This window comes from Tursiops truncatus, chromosome 14 (assembly GCF_011762595.2).
Source record: "Tursiops truncatus isolate mTurTru1 chromosome 14, mTurTru1.mat.Y, whole genome shotgun sequence".
NCBI lineage: Eukaryota > Metazoa > Chordata > Mammalia > Artiodactyla > Delphinidae > Tursiops > Tursiops truncatus.
In genome coordinates this window covers 59,466,090-59,494,016 of record NC_047047.1, presented here as the reverse complement: position 1 = coordinate 59,494,016, position 27,927 = coordinate 59,466,090, and the positions used below count along the sequence as shown (strand labels likewise).

The 27,927-nt window shown below is 37.5% G+C and overlaps 1 protein-coding gene across 5 annotated transcripts in view; it reads right to left on the bottom strand.

Annotated features, from left to right (window-relative positions):
• Positions 1–27,886, bottom strand: part of HEATR5B (HEAT repeat containing 5B) — an 86,760-nt gene extending 58,874 nt beyond the window's left edge. Inside the window, exons 1-15 of one of the 5 annotated variants that reach the window (XR_012325848.1) lie at positions 27,047–27,064; positions 26,774–26,921; positions 23,100–23,311; positions 19,507–19,615; positions 17,772–17,921; positions 13,404–13,575; positions 10,886–11,043; positions 9,631–9,880; positions 6,961–7,116; positions 6,021–6,271; positions 4,133–4,244; positions 2,815–2,967; positions 1,658–1,757; positions 1,007–1,116; positions 24–187 (exon numbers count right to left, since the gene is read on the bottom strand). Coding sequence is in view for 4 of the 5 variants with exons in the window: in XM_019942858.3 (XP_019798417.2) it covers positions 24–187; positions 1,007–1,116; positions 1,658–1,757; positions 2,815–2,967; positions 4,133–4,244; positions 6,021–6,271; positions 6,961–7,116; positions 9,631–9,880; positions 10,886–11,043; positions 13,404–13,575; positions 17,772–17,921; positions 19,507–19,615; positions 23,100–23,311; positions 26,774–26,921; positions 27,047–27,048 (2,247 nt within the window). In the remaining variant the exon portion in view is untranslated. Of the gene's footprint in view, positions 1–23; positions 188–1,006; positions 1,117–1,657; positions 1,758–2,814; positions 2,968–4,132; positions 4,245–6,020; positions 6,272–6,960; positions 7,117–9,630; positions 9,881–10,885; positions 11,044–13,403; positions 13,576–17,771; positions 17,922–19,506; positions 19,616–23,099; positions 23,312–26,773; positions 26,922–27,046; positions 27,065–27,793 lie in introns of those variants that run through there. The other 4 variants (XM_019942859.3, XM_019942858.3, XM_019942861.3 and 1 more) reach the window with 4 other exon arrangements.
• Between the last annotated feature and the right edge of the window lie 41 nt (positions 27,887–27,927).

Sequence of the window (27,927 nt, the reverse complement as noted above, 5' to 3'; positions counted from 1 at the left end):
CATTTCACTTTATAGCTTACTACCTGGTCTTCAATTGATTTATGATCAGTTTCTTGAAGCCAGGAACCAAGAAGAACACTATCATCATAGTGGCAGAGGGATCTGAGGAGGGAAGTAGTTGTGTTGGCTGAGTTGTCAGTCAAAGTGAATTCTGCTACCAGTTCTCTAAGAAGTGCATTGAAAGAGCCTAAAAAACAGAACTTCAGGTCAGATTACAGAGAATACTTTTTAAGAAAATGACAATCACTGCCCACCAAGAGCAGCAATATGTTCAACAGGAGTAAAATAATTAAGTCCCGTTCCCTTTTAAGAAAAACCAGTATTAAATATTTTAACACTGGTTTTAATACACAATAATGGCACTTCCTTTTTTGTTATTGTATTATGCCTTTTAGCCCAAATTATTTAAAGTAATCAAAAACTCAAATAGAGAAAAGATTTTTTATTTTAAATATATTAAATATGATGATTATTATTTACTATTAATTACCTAACGATGTGTAAACACTGAACCACAGCATATCAAAATTCTTGGGCATGGTTGCACTGGAATATTAACATTTTATATGACATTTAACTTCTGCAAAAGTACATTACTATTCTCCCTCCAGATTCCTAAATTTTGGCTGTATTATAACAGTTGGGATAGTCATTAAAAGCATAGACTCTGAAGATGAACCAACTGGGTTTGAATCCAAGCTCTGCCACTTAACTACCTCCCAGACTTGTGCAAGTTACACAACCTCTAAGTACCTGAGATTCTTTATCTTTAAAGAAAGCTATATTTTAGCCTCATAAGGTTGTGGTTAGAGTCAAAGATGCTAATACCTGTTAAGGGCTTAGAACGAGACCTGGAACACAGTAGTGCTCAACAAGTGTTAGCTACTATGTATGAAGAAAAGGAAAATGGTTGCCTTCCTTTACATGGTCAGAACTCTATGATATTGTGAAGAACTGCAAAGGTATACTGAAGAATTTTTATTAGACATCCACAAATTTTATTTACCTTCATAAGTTTTTGGAGGTAACAACGCCAAGATATCATAAAGTCTTAAACGGACCATTGCAGCACTAGCTTTCAGATGAGCTCCGTGGGCTTTAATTACAGATGGAATGCTAAAATATCAAAAGTATAATTAGTATTAGCTTATTAGAATAAGCATTACTTACATTTTTTTCCAGCCATGTATCAATGTACCATCAAAGTACATTGATAAGTATTACATTTTTCTTTTAGTTTATTTTGTGACTTTTACTGTTAGTAACAGAAACACTATAAAATACAATTTTAGGGACTTCCCTGGTGGTCCAGTGGGTAAGGCCCCACGCTCACAATGCAGGGGGCCCAGGTTCGATCCCTGGTCAGAGAACTAGATCCCGCATGCATGCTGCATCTAAGAGCTTGCATGCTGCAATTAAGAAGCCCACATGCCTTAACTAAGACCCAGTGCAGCCAAAATAAATAAATAAATAAAAATTAAAATAAATAAATAAAATACAATTTTATTTCAATCCACACCGCTACTGAAATTTTTAAAGTCACTTCACACAAATAAAATTTAGTACATTTCCTATATGATACTATAGGGAATTACAAAACATGGCTATTTATAAATATATAAAATTGGATGTTAATGTGTCCTAATTGCCTACTTACTGTGACATCATAGTCATGGCACATTCAATAGGGGTCATCAATTTTCTAATCACATCTTCAGTTAGGAGTTCAGGACAATGTGCAACAAAACTCCTCATTGCTAAATAAAAATTTTAAAAAGACATATTTGAAACAGCTTTTGTGAGGATGAACAAATTTATAAAATTATATAAAGGTACCTAAAATTTTTAATTATTACAAAATATAAAGTTCTAAAACAAGGTCAAACCAAAAAAAGAACCAATTGCAACTTTAGAGAAAACTCATTAGAAAAGGCTAGAAGAAGAGTGGACAGCAAAAATGGAGGGAGGGAAGATGTCTGTTAGAAAGATTTCTGTGAACGAGAATTCAGAAGTCTATGATCCCACGTGAATTCAGATAATTACAAAAAAAGCTGTTTCAGAACAGAACCAACAGTGGACATAATGGCCCAGTGAGAGGACATAGCTTTATTGGCTCTTTAGCAGTAGAGCTAAGACTAAACCAGCTCTTAGATGTGTGGGAACAAAACTAACACCTTGCCCTGTGGCGCTTATGGTTAAGTGTACATCTGTCTCCCACAGTTTGAAAAAAGAAGCACTTTTCACTCTCAGATAAAGCAAAAAAGGACAGGGTCACTCTGTGTAATTCTAGTTTTCAAATAAAACAAAACTTGAGCCTTTCCTGTAAGTTGCTGACTCCCAAACAAAAACAACTTTGATACTTTTTAAAATGCTGGTATCTAAAAGACGTATCAACTTTTGCAGATTTGATGGGAGAAAACAGCTATCTGTCCATTAAGAAAAAACTAACTGTAAACTCAGTAACCTTGGTAATCCTGTTTCTTTTTCCTTTAAATAGGCACTGGGCTTTTTTACTTGGTGACCCAGTGCTTCTTCAGGAGGAAGAATGCAATAACTGGGAATTAAGACACCTTGGTTGTTCCAGCTCCTAATTGATCATGAACTCTAACCTCCTTTTCAGAGTCTCAGCTTCATTTTTATTACGAAATTAGTAAACTGGTATAGATTACTTATAAAGTTTCTTTCTAAATCCAAAAGTGTACAGATTCATCATTATATATTAAAGTAAAAAATTGAAGTAATCATTTTCCTTCACTTCACAAATATTTTAGTAAGAAAATAATATCCTGAAAGTGCAGTCCTTTCAGTTCTTACCACATAAAGCTCCAGCACGACCTTCCAATGTTACCTGCCAGGTAAAAGAATCGCCTCGGGCCTTCTCAGCCTCCAATTCCTTCAATGAACGAGGGAAAACATTTCGCCACAATAACAACATCTTGGGCAGATGGTAACGAACAACAGATGGTCCTGACAGAGAAAATGAGAACACCAAACCATACATATATATAGCATTACAAACAAAAGTCAAAGAAAAGAGCCCCAAACAAGCTCTAACAATATCTATCATTTCACTGTATCTTTGTCTCTAATATTAACATTTTCAAAATGTTTCTTATTCAGTAAGTAAAATATATATTAAAGCATAATAAAATTCACCTAAAAACTATCAATATTTTTAGCATCCAACATAAAACAAATCCACAAAAAGTCATCTAAAAGAAATTACCCAAATATATTCAGAATGATGGATTACATTCTATCAATGATAAAATATATCTGGGACACATTTTATGATGCCTTTTCTATAAATATTATATATGTATATAAACATGTACATCCACTCCCAAACACATACATATATTTACTACTCCATTTTAAGGGCAATTTATATGGTTAATTTAGTTCTATGGAGTAGTATATTTAGAACCAGGAACCTATATTTCCATTGCTAAGGAATTCATTTAACATAGCACACAACATAAATTTCTAGAAAAAAAAGTTACCACTTTTTATTTTCTTTAAAAAATGAAGTCAAGGTTTAATTTCCAAAAGGTAGATGCATCAAGCAGTGAGTAACTTTGTAGCACACACACGCATACTTTTTATAGTAGAAGCCAAACACGTGAAGTAAAAAGTGGACACACCTTATCACAATGATAAAACATATTTCTGTTCTATGTACAGTGCTAAACTTTGCCTGCATCTCAGATTTGTCATAGCACTTAGGAAAGTGAAGTGCATAAAGATAACCCCAAGAAAGCAACACCAATGGGAGATGCCGTTTAAGTGTGACTTTATCACGCTACTAAAATCATGTCACTGGTCTTTACTTTGGGCATGGAATATGCCCCATGCTCTCATCTCTTTACATTAATACTAGGCTAATCATTTAGACCATGGCTATTCTGATGGCAAAGGGGAAACTTTGCTAACACCTTTCTCACTAAATGTACATAAACAGAAATTACCAAAAAGAGAAATCTAATACCAAATGATGAGAAAAACATCATTACCATTTTTTAACTTCATTCAAAGTCTAGAATGTGAAGTTGAACACTTCTAAATTAAAATTTCTTTACAGTCTACTGACAGTTATAGAATAAGACAAAATCCTACTCAAATATAATTGTACCTAAAGTCATAAGTGCTCCAAGTAAGAGCCATCCAGCTTGGGTGCGCTGTAAAGATAGCCTGCTATTTTGGGCAGCAGTTCGTAAGAGATCTTCAGCAATACTAACTACCATCTGCAAGAAAAGTTTAGAATTGGATTTTAACAAAATCAAGTAAGAAAATACACAGCTAGTATACTTCATTAAAAAAGAAGTTATCCTTTTTTGTTGTTGCTGTTAACATGTTTTTAAAGAGGCAACATCAATACCTAATCAATCCTGATTGCTCTGCTGACTTTGAGAAGACCCATTACAACACAGTGGTTAAGAGTGAGTTCTAGAGCCAGAATGCCGGAGTTCATATCCCAGCTTTGTCATCTCCTAGCTTTCTGACTTAGGATAACTCAATCTCTCTGCCTCAGTTCCCTCACTGCTAAAATAGGAATAACAGGAGTGCCAACCTCACTCTTATGAGGATTAATAAATTAATACAGCAAAGTACTCAGAACAGCGCTGGTCCATGTAATCACTCAATAAATGCTATTATTAGTAGTACTGTTATCCTACGTTTAAAGATTTGTTGAACTCTTATTATACATCTGCCATTAAGCTAATCTTATGGTGCTTATAGTCTTAGAGACAGAAGACATAGGAAAAATGGGAAGTAACAAGCAGCACATAATCAAATGATAATAGTACAGATGTAGTGGTCAGCAAAGAGACCTAAAGCAGCTATGTTTGGTGCAGGTGAACAAGAAGAGGGATGAAATTCTAATGTAAGAGATTAGCAAGAGCAAAGACATGGAGGCTGAAAAAAGCACGGAAGGAAAGCAAGATGACTAGTCTGACTAGAGCAGTGAGAAACTAGAATGAAAGGGCAGAATAAAGGCAAATTATGAAGGTACCAGTTTAGCAGACAAAGGTGATTATATTTTATTCTCTGATCCCTGAGTAGTTCCTAAGGGTCTCTGAGCAAACATAAAATACGAAAGTGGGGTGGAAGAGATGGGAGAAAAAGATTCCAAGAAGAATAATCAGTGAGGAGGCAAGCATATGACACAGGGAGATGGAAGCCCAGATTTAAGTAGCAGCTATGGAACTCACAGAAATGAATGGACATGGGCCTGGTAACCCAGGAAGAAAAAAAAAACCGAAAAAAAAAAAACCAAAAGATCTAGCCCCAATATAAAGTTGCAAATAATATTTATACAAACACAATATTCCTAAGAAGAAAATCTTGATAGTAGTATAAGGTATAGGAGAAAGGGAAAAAAAAGTAATTGATTCATGAAAACCATTCAACTTTTATTAAGTATTACCAAAATGCTAACTATAGCAATAGCACATTCTCTTGACATTTTGAATATAGCAATGTGAATTTTTATTTCTAAAACCTCAAAGAAAAGCTCTGATTTCTGAAGAATTACTGTAAGGGCTTTTTTTATTCCTCTCTCTAAAATAAATTATAAAATGATACTATACCCAGACAAAACTATTATTCCTGTATCAGGATTAAATATCAAATTTTAATTAGGGGGCTTCCCTGGTGGCGCAGTGGTTGAGAGTCCGCCTGCCGATGCAGGGGACACGGGTTCGTGCCCCGGTCTGGGAAGATCCCACATGCCGCAGAGCGGCTAGGCCCGTGAGCCATGGCTGCTGAGCCTGCGTGCCCGGAGCCTGTGCTCCGCAGCGGGAGAGGCCACAACAGGGAGAGGCCCGCGTACCACCATAAAAAAAAAAAATTTTTAATTAGGGTCTGTCGACTCCATATTAGCAGAATACTGTATCATTTATTATCACAGTAAAACTGTTTTTGTTTGATCACCCAGTTCAACATCAATCACAGAAGGTGTTCCAATAAAGACTAAAGTCCATGTGACAGCACTTACAATCTTAGGATCTTTGTCATACCTTTCCCTTGGCATGAGGAATGCCCAAAGGACACTGATGAACTCCACCTAACAAAGCAGCCATTGCAAAACTGTATCCACTAACAGCTTCTGGTGAAGTTTTCAGGTTGTTGAGTCGTTCTGCACACCTGTCTAGAAATGGTGCCAGCTGGAAAGGCAGTGCCACAGCCACACAGCGCAGACACCACGCAGCAGCAAGTCGAGCTGCCATGCTTGGGTGAAGAAGCACTGAAGTCACTGTCTCCAAAAGGCCTAAAAAATACTCAAAAAATTACTCTTAATGAAGTCACACAATTTCATGAGTTAAAAGAACTATGTGTAGGGCTTCCCTGGTGGCGCAGTGGTTGAGAGTCTGCCTGCCAATGCAGGGGACGCAGGTTCGTGCCCCAGTCTGGGAAGATCCCACATGCCGTGGAGCGGCTGGGCCCGTGAGCCATGGCCACTGAGCCTGCGCGTCCGGAGCCTGTGCTCTGCAACGGGAGAGGCCACAGCAGTGAGAGGCCCGCGTACCGCAAAAAAAAAAAAAGAACTATGTGTAACACAATAATTAAAATCATAATTGTTATGGTTTTATACAGATACATTTAGAACTGTGCCAAAAAACACATATATCAACTCATAAACAGGAAAGTACTTTAAGGAACATTTTCTACAAAGAACATAGTACATCCAATAAAATATAAATGTTGGCATAAAGTACTCAATAAAGTTTAGAAACAAAACTACCATGACTGTTTTTGATTTGTCTCCCAAAACTTTATTTCAACATTTAATTCAAGATTCACTATCACAGTGAATCCTAAATAAAACCCAACTTTTAACAAATGATGTAAACTGCTAATTACCATGATAAGCAACCAATCAGGAGTTAAATATCAATTACACCTATGACTTCTAAAAATATTGAAAAAAATATTCCAGCATATAAGTGAATATCATACCTATAGATGCTTCCTGAATAAGAGGGGATGCGGTGGCATTTAGGCTCTGCACCAGACTCCCAAGCTCCTGCAGGGCGCAAACCATCACATGCTGGCTTGCTGCAATGTCTGCTGCTCCAGATTTGTTTTCACCACTAGTGTCATTCACTACCGCTTCTGGAAACACAAAATCATGTACGAATGTGGGTGAATTAAATTGTGATATAATTTTCTGATCTACGCAATTTATGTTTTTAAATTATACCAGCTGATACCTGACTGTTAAGAACTCTGTTTGTATGCTGAACATCACTAACAATTAGGGAAATACAAATCAAAACCACAATGATAAAAAGTCAATATAAAGAATTTAGCACAATGCCTACCCCCAATATACATTCAGTAAACATTAGCAGCTATTATTGTTACTTTATTATTATCACTGCTATTTTAAGAGCTGTAGTGTGCTGGTAGCATCACTGTCAAATTACTGACCAGAAAGAAGATCTATAAGGAAAGTGACTTTAGAATTTCTTACTGGGATGGTCCTCAAAGTTTCCATTAACTTGCTGGTCCCTGGCCCCACCTTTTAGCTTCCAATAGAATTGAACCATATTTAATCATGAAACAAATAAAAATTCCTTGTCAAATTACTAATTGAGAATATATTCTGCTCCATAAATTCCAGGTACATAGCACTATGTTTAATTCTGCTTTTACCATTTTAAAAATCGAATGGCGTAATGGCTTAAAAATCTGTGACCTTAAGATTAATAACCCTTAAATGACAGTAAAACTTTCTTATTTACATTCATTATGAATTACCAGGTTATAAAATGTAGAATAATAGGATATAATAGATTAATATACTATGGATTAAAATTAAATGCCTCTTTTCTTCTTAGACATTTCTGCACTTGGAAATGCACGAACTCTTTCTTTTAGGTACTAAGCTCTAAGCTCCCTGAACAGGTGCTATCTACGTGTGGCTCGCTGTTTTACTCCCACTGTTTGGCACAGTGTCTTTGACACTCAAACATTTCTTCAAGGAATAAATATACAAATATTTATAAAGCTGTGAACCTAGGACAGATTATATTTTAACATACCTAAAGAATGATACCTCATTAATTTAAACACCCTTTAATTCACAATTCCTAACTTTCAGTTAGTCCCATGCATTTAAAATATGGTTTGCCTAGTAAGCTATTATAAACAACAAAAACTATAAACTATTTGTGGATTTATTTTTATTAATTTTATAAGATGTTCAATATACATTCTCTAAATATAAAGTGCTGGATATTTTCTATTCATTAAATTCTTATTTCTAAAGACCCCTGTTAAGCAATATAATTTTTTTGTTGTTGTTGTTTTTTGTTTTTGTTTTTGTTTTGCAGTACGCGGCTCTCACTGTTGTGGCCTCTCCCGTTGCGGAGCACAGGCTCCGGACGCGCAGGCTCAGCGGCCATGGCTCACGGGCCCAGCCGCTCCACGGCATGTGGGATCCTCCCGGACCGGGGCGTGAACCCGTGTCCCCTGCATCGGCAGGCAGACTCTCAACCACTGCGCCACCAGGGAAGGCCAATATAATTTTCTTGATTAAAGTTAATGTATATTCCCAAGAGTGATAAAAGTAAATTATCTTATAGAATTTATATTTTACTTTGCGTTAGTTCCTTAATTGTATTATTATAAGCTCCAGGAAGGCAGGAACTTTATCTTACTCACTGTTCAAAACCTGAATTACTGCTTTGCAATCTCAAATACTCAATAACTACTTGTTAAACAGAAAAGTTTATAAAATTGACACTTCCTAGAAAAGGATTTCTTTTAATTATGAATTACTGAGGTTTCACAGTATATCCTATAGTGGGCGAAAAACCACCTGTAACTGTTTCTCTCTAAATTTTCACATTAAGCCTATTAACGGAGGGGAAAACAACATGTATTTATAAAACAATAGGTTCCAAGAAGAAAAACCACAATAGATTATTCCTCAAAGATTCCTCAATGTGCTGCGGCATACCGGGAGAGCGATAAAATCGGTAGATACTAGATATAAAACAGAAAGCCTAATCTTACAAACACACTAACCAAATACTGAAAAACTCCACTTCACTGTAATTATATGTTGTTTGAATATCAAATAAGAGTACACAATAAAAATGACTATTAAAACACAGTCCAGAAAGGTATATGAACTAATCAGATCTATTAGTATTTATTAAGAATAACAGTAAAGAACTAAATGACTAAAGTAATCAACAATACAGATCATGACATTAATTCTTACCTACTGGGACTTCCCTGGTGGTGCAGTGGTTAAGAATCCGCCTGCCAATGCAGGGGACACGGGTTCTAGCCCTGGTCCGGGAAGATTCCACATGCTGTGGAGCAACTAAGCCCATGTGCCACAACTACTGAGCCTGCTCTCTAGAGCCCGTGAGCCACAACTACTGAGCCTGGGTGCCACAACTACTGAGTCCGTGTGCCGCAACTACTGAAGCCCGCACACCTAGAGCCCATGCTCCGCAACAAGAGAAGCCACCACAATGAGAAGCCTGCACACTGCAACAAAGAGTAGCCCCTGCTTGCCGCAACTAGAGAAAAGCCTGCGCACAGCAATGAAGACCCAACACAGCCAAAAGTAGATAAATAAATTAATTTATTAAAAAGAAAAATTCTTACCTACTGCTTTCATTTGCTTTCCAATCGCTTGGCATATTTCTTTGGCAGCTGCAATCTGGGCTTTTTCACCTAGTAAACTGCCCACAGTAGCTCTCAGGATAAAGGAGACGCACCGTCTGGAGTACACAGCCTCTACATGTGTTTGCGTTGCCCGAGGATGGGAAACCAGATCAAGTACATGAGACAAGAATGTGGCAAAGCTACGCTCTAACCACTGACCACCCAATGTTGTTACAAAAACAACATATGCCTGTAAATAGATTAAGATGCTTTAGATAAATTTATATAAATGAAATGAAATTACAGATAAAGCAACTACGTAAATAACTGATGACAGCATGAAAAATAAATTATCTTTGAGATTAAAATTGAGAAAGTTTAAAACTTGAGACCTTTTTAGTACTTCTAGCATGGGAATTACTGGTTGAAGTATCTTTGACTAAAAACAGCTCTCAGGATAATAACTACAAGAAGAACACAGAGAGAGAATGGTGCGGGAGGGAAGGAAAGGTGAATTCACCCTGGTGATGAAGGTGATAAGTTATAGTAATAAAACCCTAACATGCTAAATAAACGCTGAGCTAGAGCTACAAAACATTTGCTTATGACTGTAAGATACAAATGGTTTACTTCCATTTTATGCTTGTTTCTGGAATAAGGTATAATTGGATGATTTTGACTAAGATCAAAAAAACCATTTCATCCTATTAGGTGTTAATTATTATTAGGTGTTAATTATTATTAGGTTATTAACCATAACATCTTATTTGGTATTAATTATTATTTTGAAACTATAATTTCAAGTCAGGTTTAACTGCATAATTGCACTGGTGATTAATCAATGATGATAAATCCAAAGTACTAACCAATATTTTTAGCTACAAGAGTTGTTGGAAAACATTAAAACCTAAATGCCTCAAGTTACTTGAATACAATTTCAATTAAAACTCAATTACTTTACTTCTGATTTTCTGCGAAGTAAAATTTGGAAAAATTTTGTTAAAGACAGACAGATAGATATAGCAGACATAGGCTTCTTTACACATCAAATACCTACCTTTCCATATAAGATGCAATTTAGATTTGAATGTAATTCATTCGTTTAGTAAAAGAAATGTTTTGAAAGACATTTTAAAAATTATTTAATTTTAGACAGTATTAAAAATCTCTGTACGCGCTGTTACTTAGTAAGAGTCTTCCATGAAATTTCACACGTGATACCAAGGGAATTCTTTTATACATATATATTACAAACCTGTGTAACTCCAACTCTCACTTCACGATTAACAGACCCTCCAACTTTTAACATTTCTCCACCACTCTTTAAGAAACCTGACCCTCCACGTAGAAATCCTGTGGCCATGAGTTCTAAGACTTCATCAAATGTTGCTCGCTTCACATTCTGGCGCATTACTTTCAGGAAGAAAAATATATTTATAAGCAAATATATTTTGCTATTAAATAATATTTTCTAATAATCTAGCTTTAAAATTCAAGTAATTGCTTTTAAGGATACTTAAACTATTACAAAGGAGATAGGGTCATTTATTTTCTTATGATCTTAAAATTTACAATATATTTGTAAAATTAAATTCAATTTTGAAGCAAAAAAATGCTAAAAAAAAGGAGCTAGAAATTAAAACAATTCAATATATCTATGTCAAAATAGTCTAACAATTATGTTAGCCTTGATATGTGTAACACAACAAAGACAACGCACATTCACAGCAGATACTGCTAACTGACTGCAGCCCTCACTCCCAGTTGAGATGGACACAATACTTTTTTTTTTTTTTGGCCACAGCACATGGCTTGTGGGATTTTAGTTCCACGGCGGTGAAAGCACCAAGTCCTAACCACTGGACCGCCAGGGAATTCCCAAGACCACACTTTCTTTTTTTTTTTTTTTTTTTTTTAACATCTTTATTGGGGTATAATTGCTTTACAATGGTGTGTTAGTTTCTGCTTTATAACAAAGTGAATCAGTCATACATAAACATATGTTCCCATATGTCTTCCCTGTTGCGTCTCCCTCCCTCCCACCCTCCCCATCCCACCCCTCCAGGCTGTCACAAAGCACCGAGCCAATATCCCTGTGCCATGCGGCTGCTTCCCACTAGCTATCTACCTTACTGCGTTTGTTACTGTGTATATGCCCATGACTCTCTCTCGCCCTGTCACAGCTCACCCTTCCCCCTCCCCATAACCTCAAGTCCGTTCTCTAAGAGGTCTGCGTCTTTATTCCTGCTTTACCCCTAGGTTCTTCATGACATTTTTTTCTTAAATTCCATATATATGTGTTAGCATACGGTATTTGTCTTTTTCTTTCTGACTTACTTCACTCTGTATGACAGACTCTAGGCCAAGACCACACTTTCTATACAACAATTACCAATGGATTGAAACGTCACTGGACTGCAACCGACTTGCCATCCCTTGTAAAGAGCTTCCTATTTTATAAAGTCCTTTCCTACACAGTAGCAAACATAATCCTCACAAAAATTCTGTAGGAGAGGCATAAAGTTCATGATTAACTATGCAGGCTTTGGAATTTGAATACCTGGGTTTTAATTTCACTTAATAGAACACTTATTACACCACAAACGACACAATCTCTCTAAGCCTAAATTTCCTTGTTTATAAAATGAGAATAACAACAGTACTTAGGATTCCTAGGGCTTTTGAGAGGATTAAATAAAACAACTCTGTTATATGCTTAATTCAGTGCCTTATACATAGTTAGCACTTAATAAATTGTTACCTATCATCATCATCACTGTTATCTAATTCAAACACTGAAGTAATCATGATTAAAGATGAAGAGACCAAAGCTCAAAGGGTTTCACAGCAAATAAACATAAAAGCTAGACAGGCAGATCAGCTCGGCGCTTTGTGACCGCCTGGAGGGGTGGGATAGGGAGGGTGGGAGGGAGAGAGATGCAAGAGGGAAGAGATATGGGAACATATGTATATGTATAACTGATTCACTTTGTTATAAAGCAGAAACTAACACATCATTGTAAAGCAATTATACCCCAATAAAGATGTTAAAAAAAAACAAAAAAAAAAAAACCCCCAAAACACATAAGAGCTAGGACATGAATCTGTAAGATCTGATTTTCTTTCTACAATACAGAGATGGAATAGGGGTAGGGACAACAGCAGAGCTGGATTCACTCAGCATCTACTCAGAACTGTCCCTGAAGCATCTCTATGGAACTGTGAGGCACAGTAGAAGTCACTGGGAAAATCAATGCTGTCTCTGATTCTGCTTATAATAATGGTCAAGAAAAATATACTATGCTATGAATGGGGATCTACTCACCAGGGACTGAAAGTAAGAAGGCATGTAAAGTGCCAGATTCCAGTCCCTTGAACATGATACAAAACCATTTCATAAATCTTATTTGCTTATATGTCCAACATACTTGATGCATGTAATGTTGCACAGTATCATCATAAAAAATGTCTTGACGGGGACTTTCCTGGTGGTCCAGTGGTTAAGACTCTGTGCTTCCACTGCAGGGGGCCTGGGTCCGATCCCTGGTTGGGGAAGTTCTGCATGCCCCACGGTGTGGCCAAAAAAAAAGTCCTGACTATATCAAGGAAAATGCCATTTGGGTACTTCTATTTTATGAAAAAGTAGACAAAGATACTAATTTAAAGCCTTTAAAGTGACTTGCCTAGAAGTAATAAGTCATTTAGAAGGAAGCATCCCATATACCTTCAAATACCTGTTACAGTCTAGATCGGGGGCTAGCAAACAACGATACCTGTTGCTTGTTTTGGCATCAATGCTGTAGCCATGACTGTTCCTAAGAGTTTAGACACTGCCACCCGTACCCCATAGTTTGAGTTTTCCAAAGCCTTAAAGCAGAGAGTGGCTATATTTTCCAGTTCAGCAGTCCACATGAACACAGCTTCATTCTGTAGTTCTAGGAGACACTAGAATTTTTAAAAAAAAAAGTAAATTAGAACTTCCACTTGAAAAGATGGATAAACAAGAACCAGATTTACTCTCTCTCCTGAAATAACTAAAAAATTGGACAAAATATATGAAACAAGTTTCAAAGACACTGGACATCAGGCAATGAAGGATGCTAATCCTTAAGAGATGGAAAATGCAAGTTGAACCCTACATTTGTTCCACCCTACTGCCTTGAGAGTTTCCAGCAGTTAGGAGGAAACTATAACCCTAAACTCCTGTATTAGAAAGAAGAAAGGTCTCTGGGGAATTCCCTGGTGGCCTAGTGGTTAGGATTCTGGGCATTCACTGCCGTGGCCTGGATTCAATCCCTGGGCGAGGGAACTGAGATCTCGCAAGCCGAATGGCGCAGCCGAAAAAAAAAAAGAAGAAGAAATGTCTCAAATCAACAACCTCTGCTTCTACCTTAAGAAACTAGATGACACAGAGCAAATTCAACACAAAGCAAGCAGGAAATAAAGGAAGTAATATAGATAAGAGAGGAAATCAGTGAACCAGCAAACTGAAAAACAGAAATGAAACCAAAAGCTGCTTCTTTGAGACTACCAATACAATCCCTGGTTGGGGAACTAAGATCCCACAAACCGCAGAAAGCAGCCAAAAAAAAAAGAAACCCACTTAATTAGAAAATAGCAACAACTGAAACGATACAAGAAATGAAATTTGACAAAATCCATTCTTGATAAAAACTTCTTGGAAGGCTAGAAATATAAGGGCACTTCCTCAACTTGATAAAGATCATCAAGGAAAACTGACAGTTAACATCATACTTAATGGTGAAGGACTGGATGTTTTCCCCTTAAGGATCAGGAACAAGACAAGGATGTCACCTCTCATGTTTTCTATTCAATATTGCACTGAAGGATCTAACCAGCCAGTGCAGTAAGAAAGAAAAATAAATAAAAAGCATCCAGATTGGAAAAGAAGTAAAACTGTCTTTATTCATAGACAACATGATTGTCCGCACAGAATACCTGATAGGATCTATTAAAAAAGCAAGGGCTTCCCTGGTGGTGCAGTGGTTGAGAGTCCGCCTGCCGATGCAGGGGACACGGGTTCGTGCCCCGGTCCGGGAAGATCCCACATGCCGCGGAGCGGCTGGGCCCGTGAGCCATGGCCACTGAGCCTGCGCCTCCGGAGCCTGTGCTCCGCAACGGGAGAGGCCACAACAGTGAGAGGCCCACGTACCACAAAAAAAAAAAAAAAAAAAGCTGATAGAACTAGTAAGGCCGTTTAAGAAGGTTGGTGGATACAAGACCAATGTACAAAAATCAGTTGTATTTCTATATATTAGTAATGAACAATTAGAAATTGAAAAAAAAAGCTTTTAATCAATACTATTTAAAATAGCATAGAAAATGAAATACTTATGGATAAATCTGACAAAAGAGGTGCAAGATCTGTGCATTTGAAAACCACAAAATGTTGCTAAGAGTAATCAAAGAAGACCTAAATGAATGAGAGATAGAGATATCGCATTCATGAGTTGGACTTAATACTGTTAAGCTGTCAACTATCCCCAAACTGATCTATAGATTCAATGCAACCTGAATAAAAATCTCAGCATGTTATTTTTGTAGAAATGGACAAGTTAAAATTTATATGGAAATGCAAAGGACCTAGAATAGCCAAAACTATTTTGGAAAAGAAAAAGTTGGAGGGCTAACACTACCTGATTTTAAGACATTATAAAGGTACAGTAATCAAGAAAGTGTTATTGACATCAAGATAGACAAACATATCAATGAAACAGAATAGAGATTCCAAAACTAGATCCACATTTATACGGACAACTGATTTTCAACAAAGGTGCAAAGGCAATTTAGTGAAGAAGAGTCTTTTCAACATGGTGCTAGAACAAGTGAATATCCATGTGCAAAAATCAAAACAAAACAAAAAATCTTCAATTCATACCTCACACTATATACAAAAATTAACTCAAAATGGATCATACATCCAAGTGTAAAACTATAAAACTAGGAAACATAGGAGAAAGTTTGGGCTAGGAAAAGCTTTCTTTGATACAATACTAAAAGCACAATATAAGAAAAACTGATAAATTGGACTTTGACAAAATTCAAAACTTCGCATCTTAGAAAGGCACTATTTAGGGAATGAAAAGACAGACCACAGAGTGGGAGAAAATATTTGCAAATCACGTATCTGATATAGAAATAAAGAACCTACAAAGTAGACTCAAAACTCTATAATATATGTGCCACATCTTCTTTATCCATTCATCTGATTTTTTTTGGGTTTTGTTTTTGTTTTTTAATTTTAAATTTATTTTTTATATATTTATTTTTGGCTGTGTTGGGTCTTCGTTGCTGCGCGTGGGCTCTCTCCAGCTTCAGCAAGTGGGGCCACTCTTCGTTGCCGTGAGCGGGCTTCTCATTACAGTGGTTGCTCTCGTTGTGGAGCACTGGCTCTAGGCGCACGGACTTCAGGAGTTGTGGCGCACGGGCTTAGTTGCTCCGCGGCATGTGGGATCCTACTGGACCAGGGCTCGAACCCATGTCCCCCACATTGGCAGGCGGATTCTTAACCACTGCACCACCAGGGAAGCCCCCATTCATCTGATGATGGACATTTAGGTTGCTTCCATGTCCTGGCTATTGTAAGTAGAGGTGCAACGAACATTTTGGTACATGACTCTTTTTGAATTATGGTTTTCTCAGGGTATATGCCCAGTAATGGGATTGCTGGGTCATATGCTAGTTCTATTTTTAGTTTTTTAAGGAACCTCCATACTGTTCTCCATAGTGGCTGTATCAATTTACATTCCCACCAACAGTGCAAGAGGGTTCCCTTTTCTCCACACCCTCTCCAGCATTTATTGTTTGTAGATTTTTTGATGATGGCCATTCTGACTGTGGCACATATATACAATGGAATATTACTCAGCCATAAAAAGAAATGAAATTGAGTTATTTGTAGTGAGGTGGATGGACCTGGAGTCTGTCATACAGAGTGAAGTAAGTTAGAAGGAGAAAAACAAATACCGTATGCTAACACATATATATGGAATCTAAGGGAAAAAAAAAGTCATGAAGAACCTAGGGGCAAGATGGGAATAAAGACGCAGACCTACTAGAGAATGGACTTGAGGATATGGGGAGGGGGAAGGGTAACCTGGGACAAAGTGAGAGAGTGGCATGGACATATATACACCACCAAACATAAAATAGATAGCTAGTGGGAAGCAGCCACATAGCACAGGGAGATCTGCTCGGTGCTTTGTGACCACCTAGAGGGGTGGGATAGGGAGGGTGGGAGGGAGGGAGACACAAGAGGGAAGAGATATGTGGACATATGTATATGTATAACTGATTCACTTTGTTATAAAGCAGAAACTAACACACCATTGTAAAGCAATTATACTCTAATAAAGATGTTTAAAAAAACTCTATAATAAGAAAACAAATAACTCAATAAAACAATGCACAAAAATTTTGAATAGACTCTTCATCAAAGAAGATATGGATGGTAAATAAGCACCTAAAAATATGATCATCATTAGTCTGGAAATGCGAATTAAAGCCACAATGAGATTCCTGTACATATCTCTAAGAATGGCTAAAATTAAAAAGACTGGCAATACCAAATGTTGGTGAGACATGGAGAATGAGGAAATCTCATAGTACTTTGGAAAACAGTGGCAATTTCTCCAAAAATTAAATGTAAATCTAAAATATGATCCAGCCATTCCACTCCTAGGTATTTACCCAAGTGAAAGGAAAGCATGTGTTGATAACAAAAACTAGTACACAGATGTTCACAGCAGCTTTTTTTGTAATATCCAAAACTGGAAGCAACACAAATGTCCATAACAGGTGAAGGAATACACCAATTGTGGCATAGCCATACAATGAAATACTACTCAGCAATAAAAAGGAACGAACGATTGATACATGTAACAACACTGAGAAATCTCAAAAGAATTATGCTGTTTAAAAGAAGCCAGGCAAAAAGAAAAAAAAAAGCACATACCACCTGATTCCATTTTACATATAATTCTAGAAAATGAAATGAAACTAATCCATGGGAACCAAAATCATGCCACCTTATTTTGAAACTTTCAAAGGAAAAAAAAAATCATTGACTGTTTCAGAGCAAGCAGGATAAGGAGCAACATTATAAACAGCCGAGTACTAACCTTGGCAACTGCACATCGAACAGCCATTGACCTGTCAGTTAAGAGAGACCTGGCATTCTTATAAATATCACGATGACAGGAAGCTGCTGCACCACCCAGTCCATTTAGAACTTTCTGTAGACTCATTAAGATTTCACTTCGCCCTTGAGACTAGAAAAGAACATAAAGCAAATTCTACGTTTAAATAAGAACATACCAAAAGACCAAAGTTCTCTGGGCCTAATGGTCTTACCTCTAAAGGTAAACAGTTAAGTAATGAAAAATAAAAAAGTATTTTAGAACGTCCCTGAAAGGTAAAAATAATTATTAACTTCAACAAAATAATTATTTGAGAAATTAGGTTACAATAAGTAAACATATTCTTATGTTTCCATGATCTGTTGAAGTGCAAATAATGAGAACATGACAAATTCAAAAGCTTCAATATAATACCTCAAGGATCCAAGCTTTCAGAATGTGAAAAGTTAAGTAAAAAGTACTTAAGAATATAAACCATCTAAAAGAGGAAGAAAACATCCAACACATTTTAAAAACTTTCTCACAGATATATTCCAAACTATCAACTTCTTGAGACTACTCTGAACTCTTGTTTTTATACTCTTATTGTGCTTGATTCATATTTCTGATAGTATACTTATTCAAACATAGATTTCTTTCACTAGACTGTAAGCTCTTTGAGGTCAGGGAGTAGATCTTATTCATCTTTATATGCCTAATGCCTAAGAATATGCCCTCAATTCTTGCTTAATAAATTAATAGACAAAGAGTTCCCAGAAGAGGTGTTGTCCAAGAAATCTTTAGCTTCCCTAGACAAAGAATTAGACTATGAGACCAGTGCTTGGTCTATTTTCAGTTAACCCCAAATGAACAAGGAATTTTCAGAAGTAATACCAAACTGACATGACAAAACAGAACTATTTTTACTTCATATTAGTTGCTGTGGATTGAATACTGTCCCGCCAAAAGATGAGTTCAAGTCCTATGCCCTGTTACCTGTGAACATGACTTTATTTGGAAATAAGGTCTTTGCAGATGAAATCAAGTAAAGATGAGATCATACTATATTAGGGTGGACCCTAATCCTTATAATAGAAGAATTTGGTATCCTTATAATAGACCGGTATCCTTATAACAGAAGAATTTGGACACAAAACACAGATGCATAGGGAGAACACCATATGACAATGGAGACAGAAATTGGAGAGATACATCTGCAAACCAAGGAATACCACCAAAGCCAAGGACGGTCAGCAACAACCAGAAGCTAAGAAGGCTTGGAAGGACTATTCCCAAGAGCTATCAGAGGAAGCACGGCCCTGCTGATACCTTGATTTCAGACTTCTAGCTTCTAGAATTGTGAGGCAATAAATTTCTGTTATTTTAAGCCACCCAGTCTGTGGTAATTTATTATGGCAGCCGTAGGAAACTAATACATTAGCTATGGCACAAAAAATAATATGGCAGTACAATAATATTCCTAGGGCTAAATAAAATAATACATAAACCTATTCTTTGTCAAGGTAAAGCATTCTTTCCCTTCTCCCTGAAATATGAGGTAATGTACATTAAAACAAGGGGCAAGTAATATTTTTTTGCAAGTAATAATTTTAAATTACCCTCTTGCTAAGCAATATTAAGTACTACACTGACAGAGAAAAGGCAACATATATTTTTAACTAACATCTAACTCCCACCACAAGCAAAACATTTAAATAATATTTGTTGTAAAACTTACCTCTGCACTTTTCAGAGATTTCAAAAGATTATTTACTGTTTCTGGAAATGCACTGCCTAACATTCTCCCCATTTTTTCATAAAATGCTCCAACACAAGCCACTGCAGCCCTGTAAGAAGTGACATTTTCACCAGTCACTGTTCAGATTAATAATTTTATAATATTTTTCTTATTTTCAGAAATCAATTTGTATTTGTGCAGGACACTTTTGGCCACAAATCCTTAATTTTCAAGAACACCTTGTTGATTCTTGGCTATCATCAAAAAGTCTACAAATAATAAATGCTGGAGATGGTATGGAGAAAAGGGAACCCTCCTACACTGTTGGTGGGAATATAAACTGGTGCAGCCACTATGGAAAACAGTATGCAGGTTCCTTAAAAAACTAAAAATATAGCTACCATATGATCCAGCAATCCCACTCCTGGGCATATATCCTGAAAAGATGAAAACTCTAACTCGAAAAGACAGAGGCACCCAATGTTCGTAGCAGCACTATTTATAATGGCCAAGACATGGAAACAACCTAAGTGCCCATCAACAGATGACTGGTTTAAGAAGATGTGGTGTAAATATACAATGGAATACTACTCATCCATAAAAAAGAATGCAATATTGCCATTTGCAATAATGTGGATGAACCCAGAGAATATCATACTAAGTGAAGTAAGTCAGACAAAGATAAATATTATATGATATTACTTATATATGGAATCTAAAAAATAATACAAATGAACCCAATAGACAAAACAGAAACAGACTCACAGACACAGAAAACAAACTTATGGTTACCAAAGGGAGAAAAGCGGGGAGGGGGATAAATTAGGAGTATGGGATTAGCAGATACAAACTGCTATACATAAAATAGATAAGCAACAAGGATTTACTGTACAGCATAGGGAACTATATTCAATATATTGTAATAACCTATAATGGAAGATAATCTGAAAATTATATATACATATAAAGCTGACTCACTTTGCTGTATACCTGAAACTAACACAATATCATTAATCAACTATATTTCAATTTAAAAAAATTTTAAAAAAGAATACCTTCTTTATTCTGTATAATTGTAACAGATACTATGGATAATCAAATTGTATTCTTGTTAGGAAAATAAGAGAATAAACATATATTTACATAACAAATCATACCCATCCTTTGGAAAGAAACCCAACCTTTCCTTTTGAGGACTTTCCAAATTATGTTCATCCACAATGATCCCTCTCTTCTTTCATTATACGTAAAATGTCAACCACTCATTCTGACAAAATTATATCGTTTCCTGTGTTGCAACTTGACAATTTTATATGTCTATATCTTATCCTGCCCTGCCAACGGAAATGTAAAGTCCAGAAACAGAGGTGGTTATACATTTTTGTATTACTCACAGTGCCTGCCTCTTAATATATAAATAATAATAAGCAATTACTTGTAAAATTTAATCTAAATGGGTTTAACAGAACAGCTGACAACATAGAAGAAGAAATGTAACAGCAGCCCATCTCTTCCCATGGTAGGGAAATCACCCTACCATCACTCATGTAAACAGTAAATAAGTGAATAGCTCTGAGCTTAGCTTAGTGGCAGGAGCTGGGCATAAAGGTGTAGCCTCTGGAGTCTGGCACATCTGTACCTAAATCCTAGAACCTGTCACACAATAGCTATGTGTCCTGAGCAAGTTACTCTGAGGCTGAGAGAGATTAAATATAGTTTACTATTGTACAAGCAATTAACAGCAGAATCAGAGAATCGACCTTCACTTCTTTGACTCCAAATCCCATGTTTTTTTCAATACTCTATAGGCTGATAACAAAGCTAAAAATGACTGAGGTCACATGCCAGAATATATTAGTGAATTCCTAAATAGAACCCATGAATCCACTGGAAATACGTATGAATAATATGTAATAAAGTCTACTTAGCCTGAACTATAAAATTACGTGTGGATTTGCCAAGTGGTAGAGAACTAAATCACAAAACTATTACATAGCTTCAAACTCCAAAATAAACTGGAAAACACTAATACACTCTAATCTCTTCTAAAACTTTTGAGAGCTACATCTATCCCAAACAACACAAAACTTAATCACAACATATCTATGAAGTTGAAAACAGACCTAAAAATCAATGTCTGGGTTCAGAATAATTTCTCCATTTCCTCTAAGCTATGATACTGGTCCTGGCTCCTTGAATGTTGGTGTTCTAAAGTTGTATCCTTGCTATCTTCTCTTCTCACACAGTATTATAATACTCTTCCTAGGTAACTTTATCCATACTAAAGGGTTCAGCCTACTCTAAAATCTTCATTCTCTACTCACCAAAATGACATTCTCAGCTCAGGTCTCTGAAATCCAGACCAGGATTTCCAACTGCTTACTACATACTGTCACTTGGATATTCCCACTTGGACTCCAGATTCAGCATGCCCAGAACTGGACTCATCATTTTCCCCTCAACTTATTCCCCCCACTATTTTGTATCTTTCTGTAAGCACTGTATATAAGGTATAAATAAGCCACTTCTGTTTCCAATTATCAGTTTCCTTTGTCTAGAAAATAGGTTAGCAAACCACAGCCTGCAGGCCAAATCTGGCCCATCATCCAGCCTGCCACCTGTTGCTGTAAATAGTTTTATTGGTACGCAGCTGTACTCATTTATTTACATACCAGTTATGGCAGAGTTGCGTAGTTGCAACAGAGATGATACCCCATAAAGCCAGAACTATTTACTATCTGGCCCTTTCCATAAAATTTGCCAGTCCATGACCTGTCACATCCATCTTCCCCTTTTCCCATCTTAACCCCTTACTTGACTCATTTCCATATTTCCTCCTGGATGGTTGATCTTTGGCTGATGCTTCTTTAAGAAGGCTTTGTTGACACTGCTCTCCCGTCACACCACAGCTAAGTTTATTCAGGTGTTACTTTCCCGCCCACAACACTCCTCACTACTATAATAACTCCTGATTTTCTTATTTGACTCTTTCACAGGATGCGTCCCTACGCCATTATCCTCAAAACTTGCTCTCAAAATGTCTGCCCTTGACCCAGACCACAGGTATGGGCTTGAAATTGGGTCAAGCTCTTAATTTAGGAGTCAGCAAACTTGCAGGCAAAATGGTCTCTGTCTCAGGTACTCAGTTCTGCCATTTAAGCGTGAAAGCAGCCACCGCCTAAATGAAGGAGCATGTCTGTAATTCTAATAAACTTCATTTACAAAATAGGTGGCAAGTTGGATTTGGCCTGTGGGCTATAGTTTGCCCATTCCTGCCTCAATCTCATCACCCAGAAAATCTTTACTTTTCTTTCCATCCCAGCCAAGAATATTATCTCCTCCCAAAATTACCAAAAACCCCTGTGCAAATTGCTGACATCATACCAATTCTCTGTAGTTTGCTAAAAGTCCCAGGGGCAATGGAGCACATGTTGAAATAGAACTCCTTTCCCAGACCTACTTAGAGCTTTTATTGTCAGCAGCATATCTCAGGTTCCATCTACACAGGGGTCTTTATGATCAGCAGGCCCTTATTAAGATAAATTACTCTGAAAAAACAAGTTTCAAAGGTCAATCTCAAAGTAAGTACTTACAGTTTTGTTGGTAAGTAGGCTGCAGTGTCATCTTTATTTCTGATAATGTCATTACATTTATCAAGTGTTTGAAAAACAGTGAAAGTATCTCCAATGCTATAAAGGGCTGCAAGATTTTTAGCTAACAATTTTCGCGTAGGTGGTCCAGGTGAACTACTTATTAATCCAGTTAATTGTTCAACAAGTTTTTTCTGTTTTTCCTTTACATCAGTCTGTTATAAAAAAAATAAAGATCATCAGTTTTTTTCTTATACATAATTTTGTTATCTTTTAGTGAAAATTTAAAAATACTTAACAGTTAAGGCACTCTAATAATTAAAATCTATATTACTTTAGGTATAAAACCATAAATGAGAATTTTCAAGATAAGGAAGAGTTCAGTAAAAAAATGAACCATTCTTTCCTAGATTAAATATTCTCCTCATTCTCCTCCAATTCCACAAAGTTAGCTGCCAATAAAAGTGACTACTCTATATCCAAAAAGTTTCCATGCTGACTTATTAAAAATTAAAACCAACAGTCAGTCAAAGGATGTAAAATATTGGGTGTATGGACAATTGACATCTTAGAACTCAGCTAGGGTCCCCTGTAAAAGCAAAGTCAGTAGTTCATAGAGTTATAGGTCAGTAAAGGAAACCAAAAGAAACTCTGAAGAGCTCTAGGCAACAGAAGAAATATTCAGATCTACTCGTAATCAATGCTGGGAATTCATCCATCCATTAAAGAAATACTTACTGTACACTTATATGCCATGCACTATTCTAGGTACTGGGGTGCAAATGCAAGAGTGATTACAATAGACAGTCTCTGCCCTCATGAAATTTACATTCTAATGGGGAGAAACAGAGTTTACCAAATAAACAAATGAATACTGTGAGTTCTTCCTGTTTTATACAGATTAGTAAGAAAAAGGCATCTCTGAAAAGAAGTGAAGATGTGAGTTATGCAGATATCTGGGAGAAGAACATTCCAGGCAGGCAACAAGTACAAGGGCCTTGAGGTGGGAGCATACTCAGCATGCTTGAGGACAGCAAGAAGCCAGTGTGGCCGGAGCAAAATAAGACAGAGGAAGTAGCAGGAGATGAAGTCAGAATGATAGAAGGGAGCAGGTCATGCAATGCCTCATACACCACTGTAAGAACTTTGTATTTTATTCTCAGTGAGAGTCTGAGGCAGAGGAGGGACACGATTAAATGCTTTAACAGGGTTTTTCTGACTATTGAGCTGAGGATACTCTACAAGGTACATGGCTGGAAGCACGGTGAGCACTTAAGTTGTGGCAATAATCCGACAAGAAATGAGGGTGGTAACAATGGAAATAATGTGAAGTAATTGAATTCTGGATATATTTAGGGGAGAGAACCAATATGATTTGCGGATAAATATGATGTGGAGTTTGAGAAAAAGAAGGAAGTGAAGAATGGCTCTAAGATTTATGACCTGAGCAACCAGGATTATACGGTCATTTCCTGAGATAGAAAGCACTGGGGCAAGGATAGGTTTGAGACAGTGAAATCAAGAACTTAGTTTTAAATATGTTAACTTTGAGATGCTGTTTAGATATTCAAGAGAAAGAGGTGGAGTAGCTAGTTGGATATCCGGTAATCATTACTACATAGATGGCAGTAAAAATCATGAGATTAGATGATATCACTGAAGGATTAAGATGGGTTTTTTTTAAAAAATAAAAATAAAAAAAGAGTGCCCAGGACTGAGAAAGAGCCAGCAAAAGAGAATGAGGAATAACTAGTGAAGCAGGAGTAGAATTAAAAGCAAATAGTGTCTTGGGAACCACAAATAGGAAAAACTTCACACCAACTGTGCATCAACAGTAATGATAACAATTTATTTTTTAATTTGGGTAAAGGGTGTACAGATGTTCATATTATTATGCTTCATAATTTGGATATACTTTTTATATACTCTTTTGTATTTTTCAATTTCACAACAAAAAAAGATATTTTGTGCTTTAAGATAGAGGATCAGCTATGTCAAAAGCTGCTGACAGCTCCATTAAAACAGAATACTGACTGTTGGTTTGGGCAATACAAGATCTGTTTCAGTGTAATGGAGGCAACAAATACCCAGCTGGAGTGGGTTTAAGAGAAAACAGAAACTTCTAGTTAAAGACTGTAAATGAATCCATGCATTAACTCTGTCTCTCCAGAAACTAAAAGTATACTAAAGGGCAACCAAAAAAAAAGCACCAATATAAAAGGGCAAAGAAAACAGAAAAAGAATCAATGCAAAATATAGAAGCCAGGTATCCTCAATATGGAAAGTTAAGAAGAGCCCCAGCTTCCAACAGAGGACTCCTGAAAAGCTCATGTTTGTTCGTTGTTGCTCTTGTTTTGAGGCCCCAAATGCTTATGGAAGAGACAGTAAAGTTGTGCCTAGAAATGGAAGGAATGGTTGAGAGTCTATTTAAGAAGCCGTAAGACTCCCACATCTCTCTCCTCCATCCTGAACTCAGTGAGCTCGGGCACAACTGTGGGCTGGGAAAACTGCACTGAAAACAGGGGGATTAAGTAAAAGTTTAGACACTGAATGTTGAAGTCCCCAGCCTTCTCCCCCAAATCCTAGAACCTAGGCAGCTAGTCATGTACCCTAGGACACTAGAGTAAAAAAGTCTCTTATAGGGAATGACTAGCTCAGAAAAACCTAAAGGGGTTCCTCAAAGAATTGGACTAGTCTATGGCGAAGCACACTTCACCCTGACTAGAAAACTTTTACTACTCACTCTAAAATTTGAGCAGACTGCCAAATTTTCCTCAGATGTTTGAAGAAAGCATCTAATTTTAAAGACAGCATCTAATTTTAAGGACAGAAAATAAACACACAAATAATGAAAAGTAACTTGGGTGAAAAGATTGTGAAGGAAGAAGGAAAAAGAAAGAAAAGCCTATTATTAACTCTTCAGAGAGACAAGTGAAGATACTGGAATTGCTACACAGCACTGAGGGACCACTTGATGTTGGAGATAATGAATTTAAAGTGACAGCAGTCAGGGCTTCCCTGGTGGCACAGTGGTTAAGAATCTGCCTGCCAATGCAGGGGACACGGGTTCAAGCCCTGGTCCGCGAAGACCCCACGTGCCGCGGAGCAACTAAGCCCATGCGCCACAACTACTGAGCCTTGCTCTAGAGCCCGCGAGCCACAACCACTGAGCCCGAGTGCCACAACTACTGAGCCTGAGCTCTAGAGCTCGTGTGTCACAACTACTTAGCCCGTGTGCCACAACTACTGAAGCCTGTGTGCCACAACTACTGAAGCCCGTGCACCTAGAGCCCATGCTCTGCAACAAGAGAAGCCACTGCAATGAGAAGCCCGTGCAAGACCCAACGCAACCAAAAATAAAAATTAAAAATAAATAAGTTTATTTAAAAAAAAGAAGTGACAGCAGTCATATAATCATGTTTTTCTCCACTCATATTCAGATGTCCAGGTAGAAACATAAAGTCTCTATCCAGGCAATAAGCTGGATTTAAACGAGGTTTGGGTTTTGCCACAGGATAGAAAAGGACAGACAAATTCTTACTACAGTACAGTGTAATATTCTCAAGTTCCACAAATGACCTACAATCTCCAAAACATAATGTGTTTTCTTACAAATCATGTACACATAATAGTCTTTATATATGTTAACCCAACTAGAAAAAAAAGTAATACCATACCTTGTTGGCAGCAACCAAGACTTTATCAAGAAATCGCAACCATTCAAAGATAAAAACTGGTCTCTTCGCTTCAGTGATTTGAGCCAAAGCGTCTTCATTCAGCAATAAACTGTGGGCTAACTCCATTACTGAAGTTTTAATTTCACACCTTAAATAAACAATTTTAAAATACTTGTAAGAACTTGTTAATATTAAAAGTCAAACTTAACAAATGTAATCACTAAGAAATGAAAAATAAGGCTTTACTTCTCATTTCATTTGGAGGAAACTTACATAACTTCCTTGAGGCAAAACCTGAGAACCTAATTTTAAAGGATAAGGGTGCAAACAAAAACAAAGGAAAGTCATGCTTGGTGAGGAAGAATGAAGAATGGGTTCAACGGAAAATTAAGATAAATATTGCAAATAAGGCATTATTCCAGAAGGAAAATGCCTAGCAAAATACGTCATTAACCCATTCCATAAACGGGAAAACTGAAGCACCGAGATCGAACACCAGCCGGGCCTGACAACCCATCCTCCTTTTCCTCTTCCACTGCTCGGTGCACAGCACCCTTCCGCTTCCCCTGCTGCACCTGCCCCAGGAGGAGGTCAAAACGTCCCAGCAGACAGATCCCACACTGGAAGGCTCCGAGAGTCTTCCTACGGGGATGAGGTGGCGGCGGGAGGCCAGGTCCCCGCGGCCGAAGCTTCAGCTACAACGCCGGGCGGTCCAGGAACGCAGCTGGCAGAGGCCGCGCGCACTGCAGGTCCGGGTAAACCGGCTATCTGGAGGAAGGCAGCGCAGCGCCGGGCCCGAGGCCGTCTCAGGCCTCGGCCGGGTCACCCGGTCTGTCAACCCCAGGAGGCGGCAACTCGGAACCAAGTCCGGCGCCTGAAAAGGGCAAATGTTCATTACGAACTCGAATTCCGTCCCCAGACCTCTGACAACCTAGTGGGGGCCTTGGTGTGTGTGCGCGCGCGTGTGTGCGTGTATGTGTGTCAACGTGCACGCTACGGTGGCGGACGGGTCGGCCTTACCTCCTAGTCTGGCAAAGGTAGACGAGCCGAGCTCCGCGTCTAGAAGAAGCCGCTAAGGGACCCCGATGCCCCGCCTCCCACACTTCTCCCAGCCGGAAGCGCGAGGAGAGCGCGTGCGCGGAAGGCTGATCCTG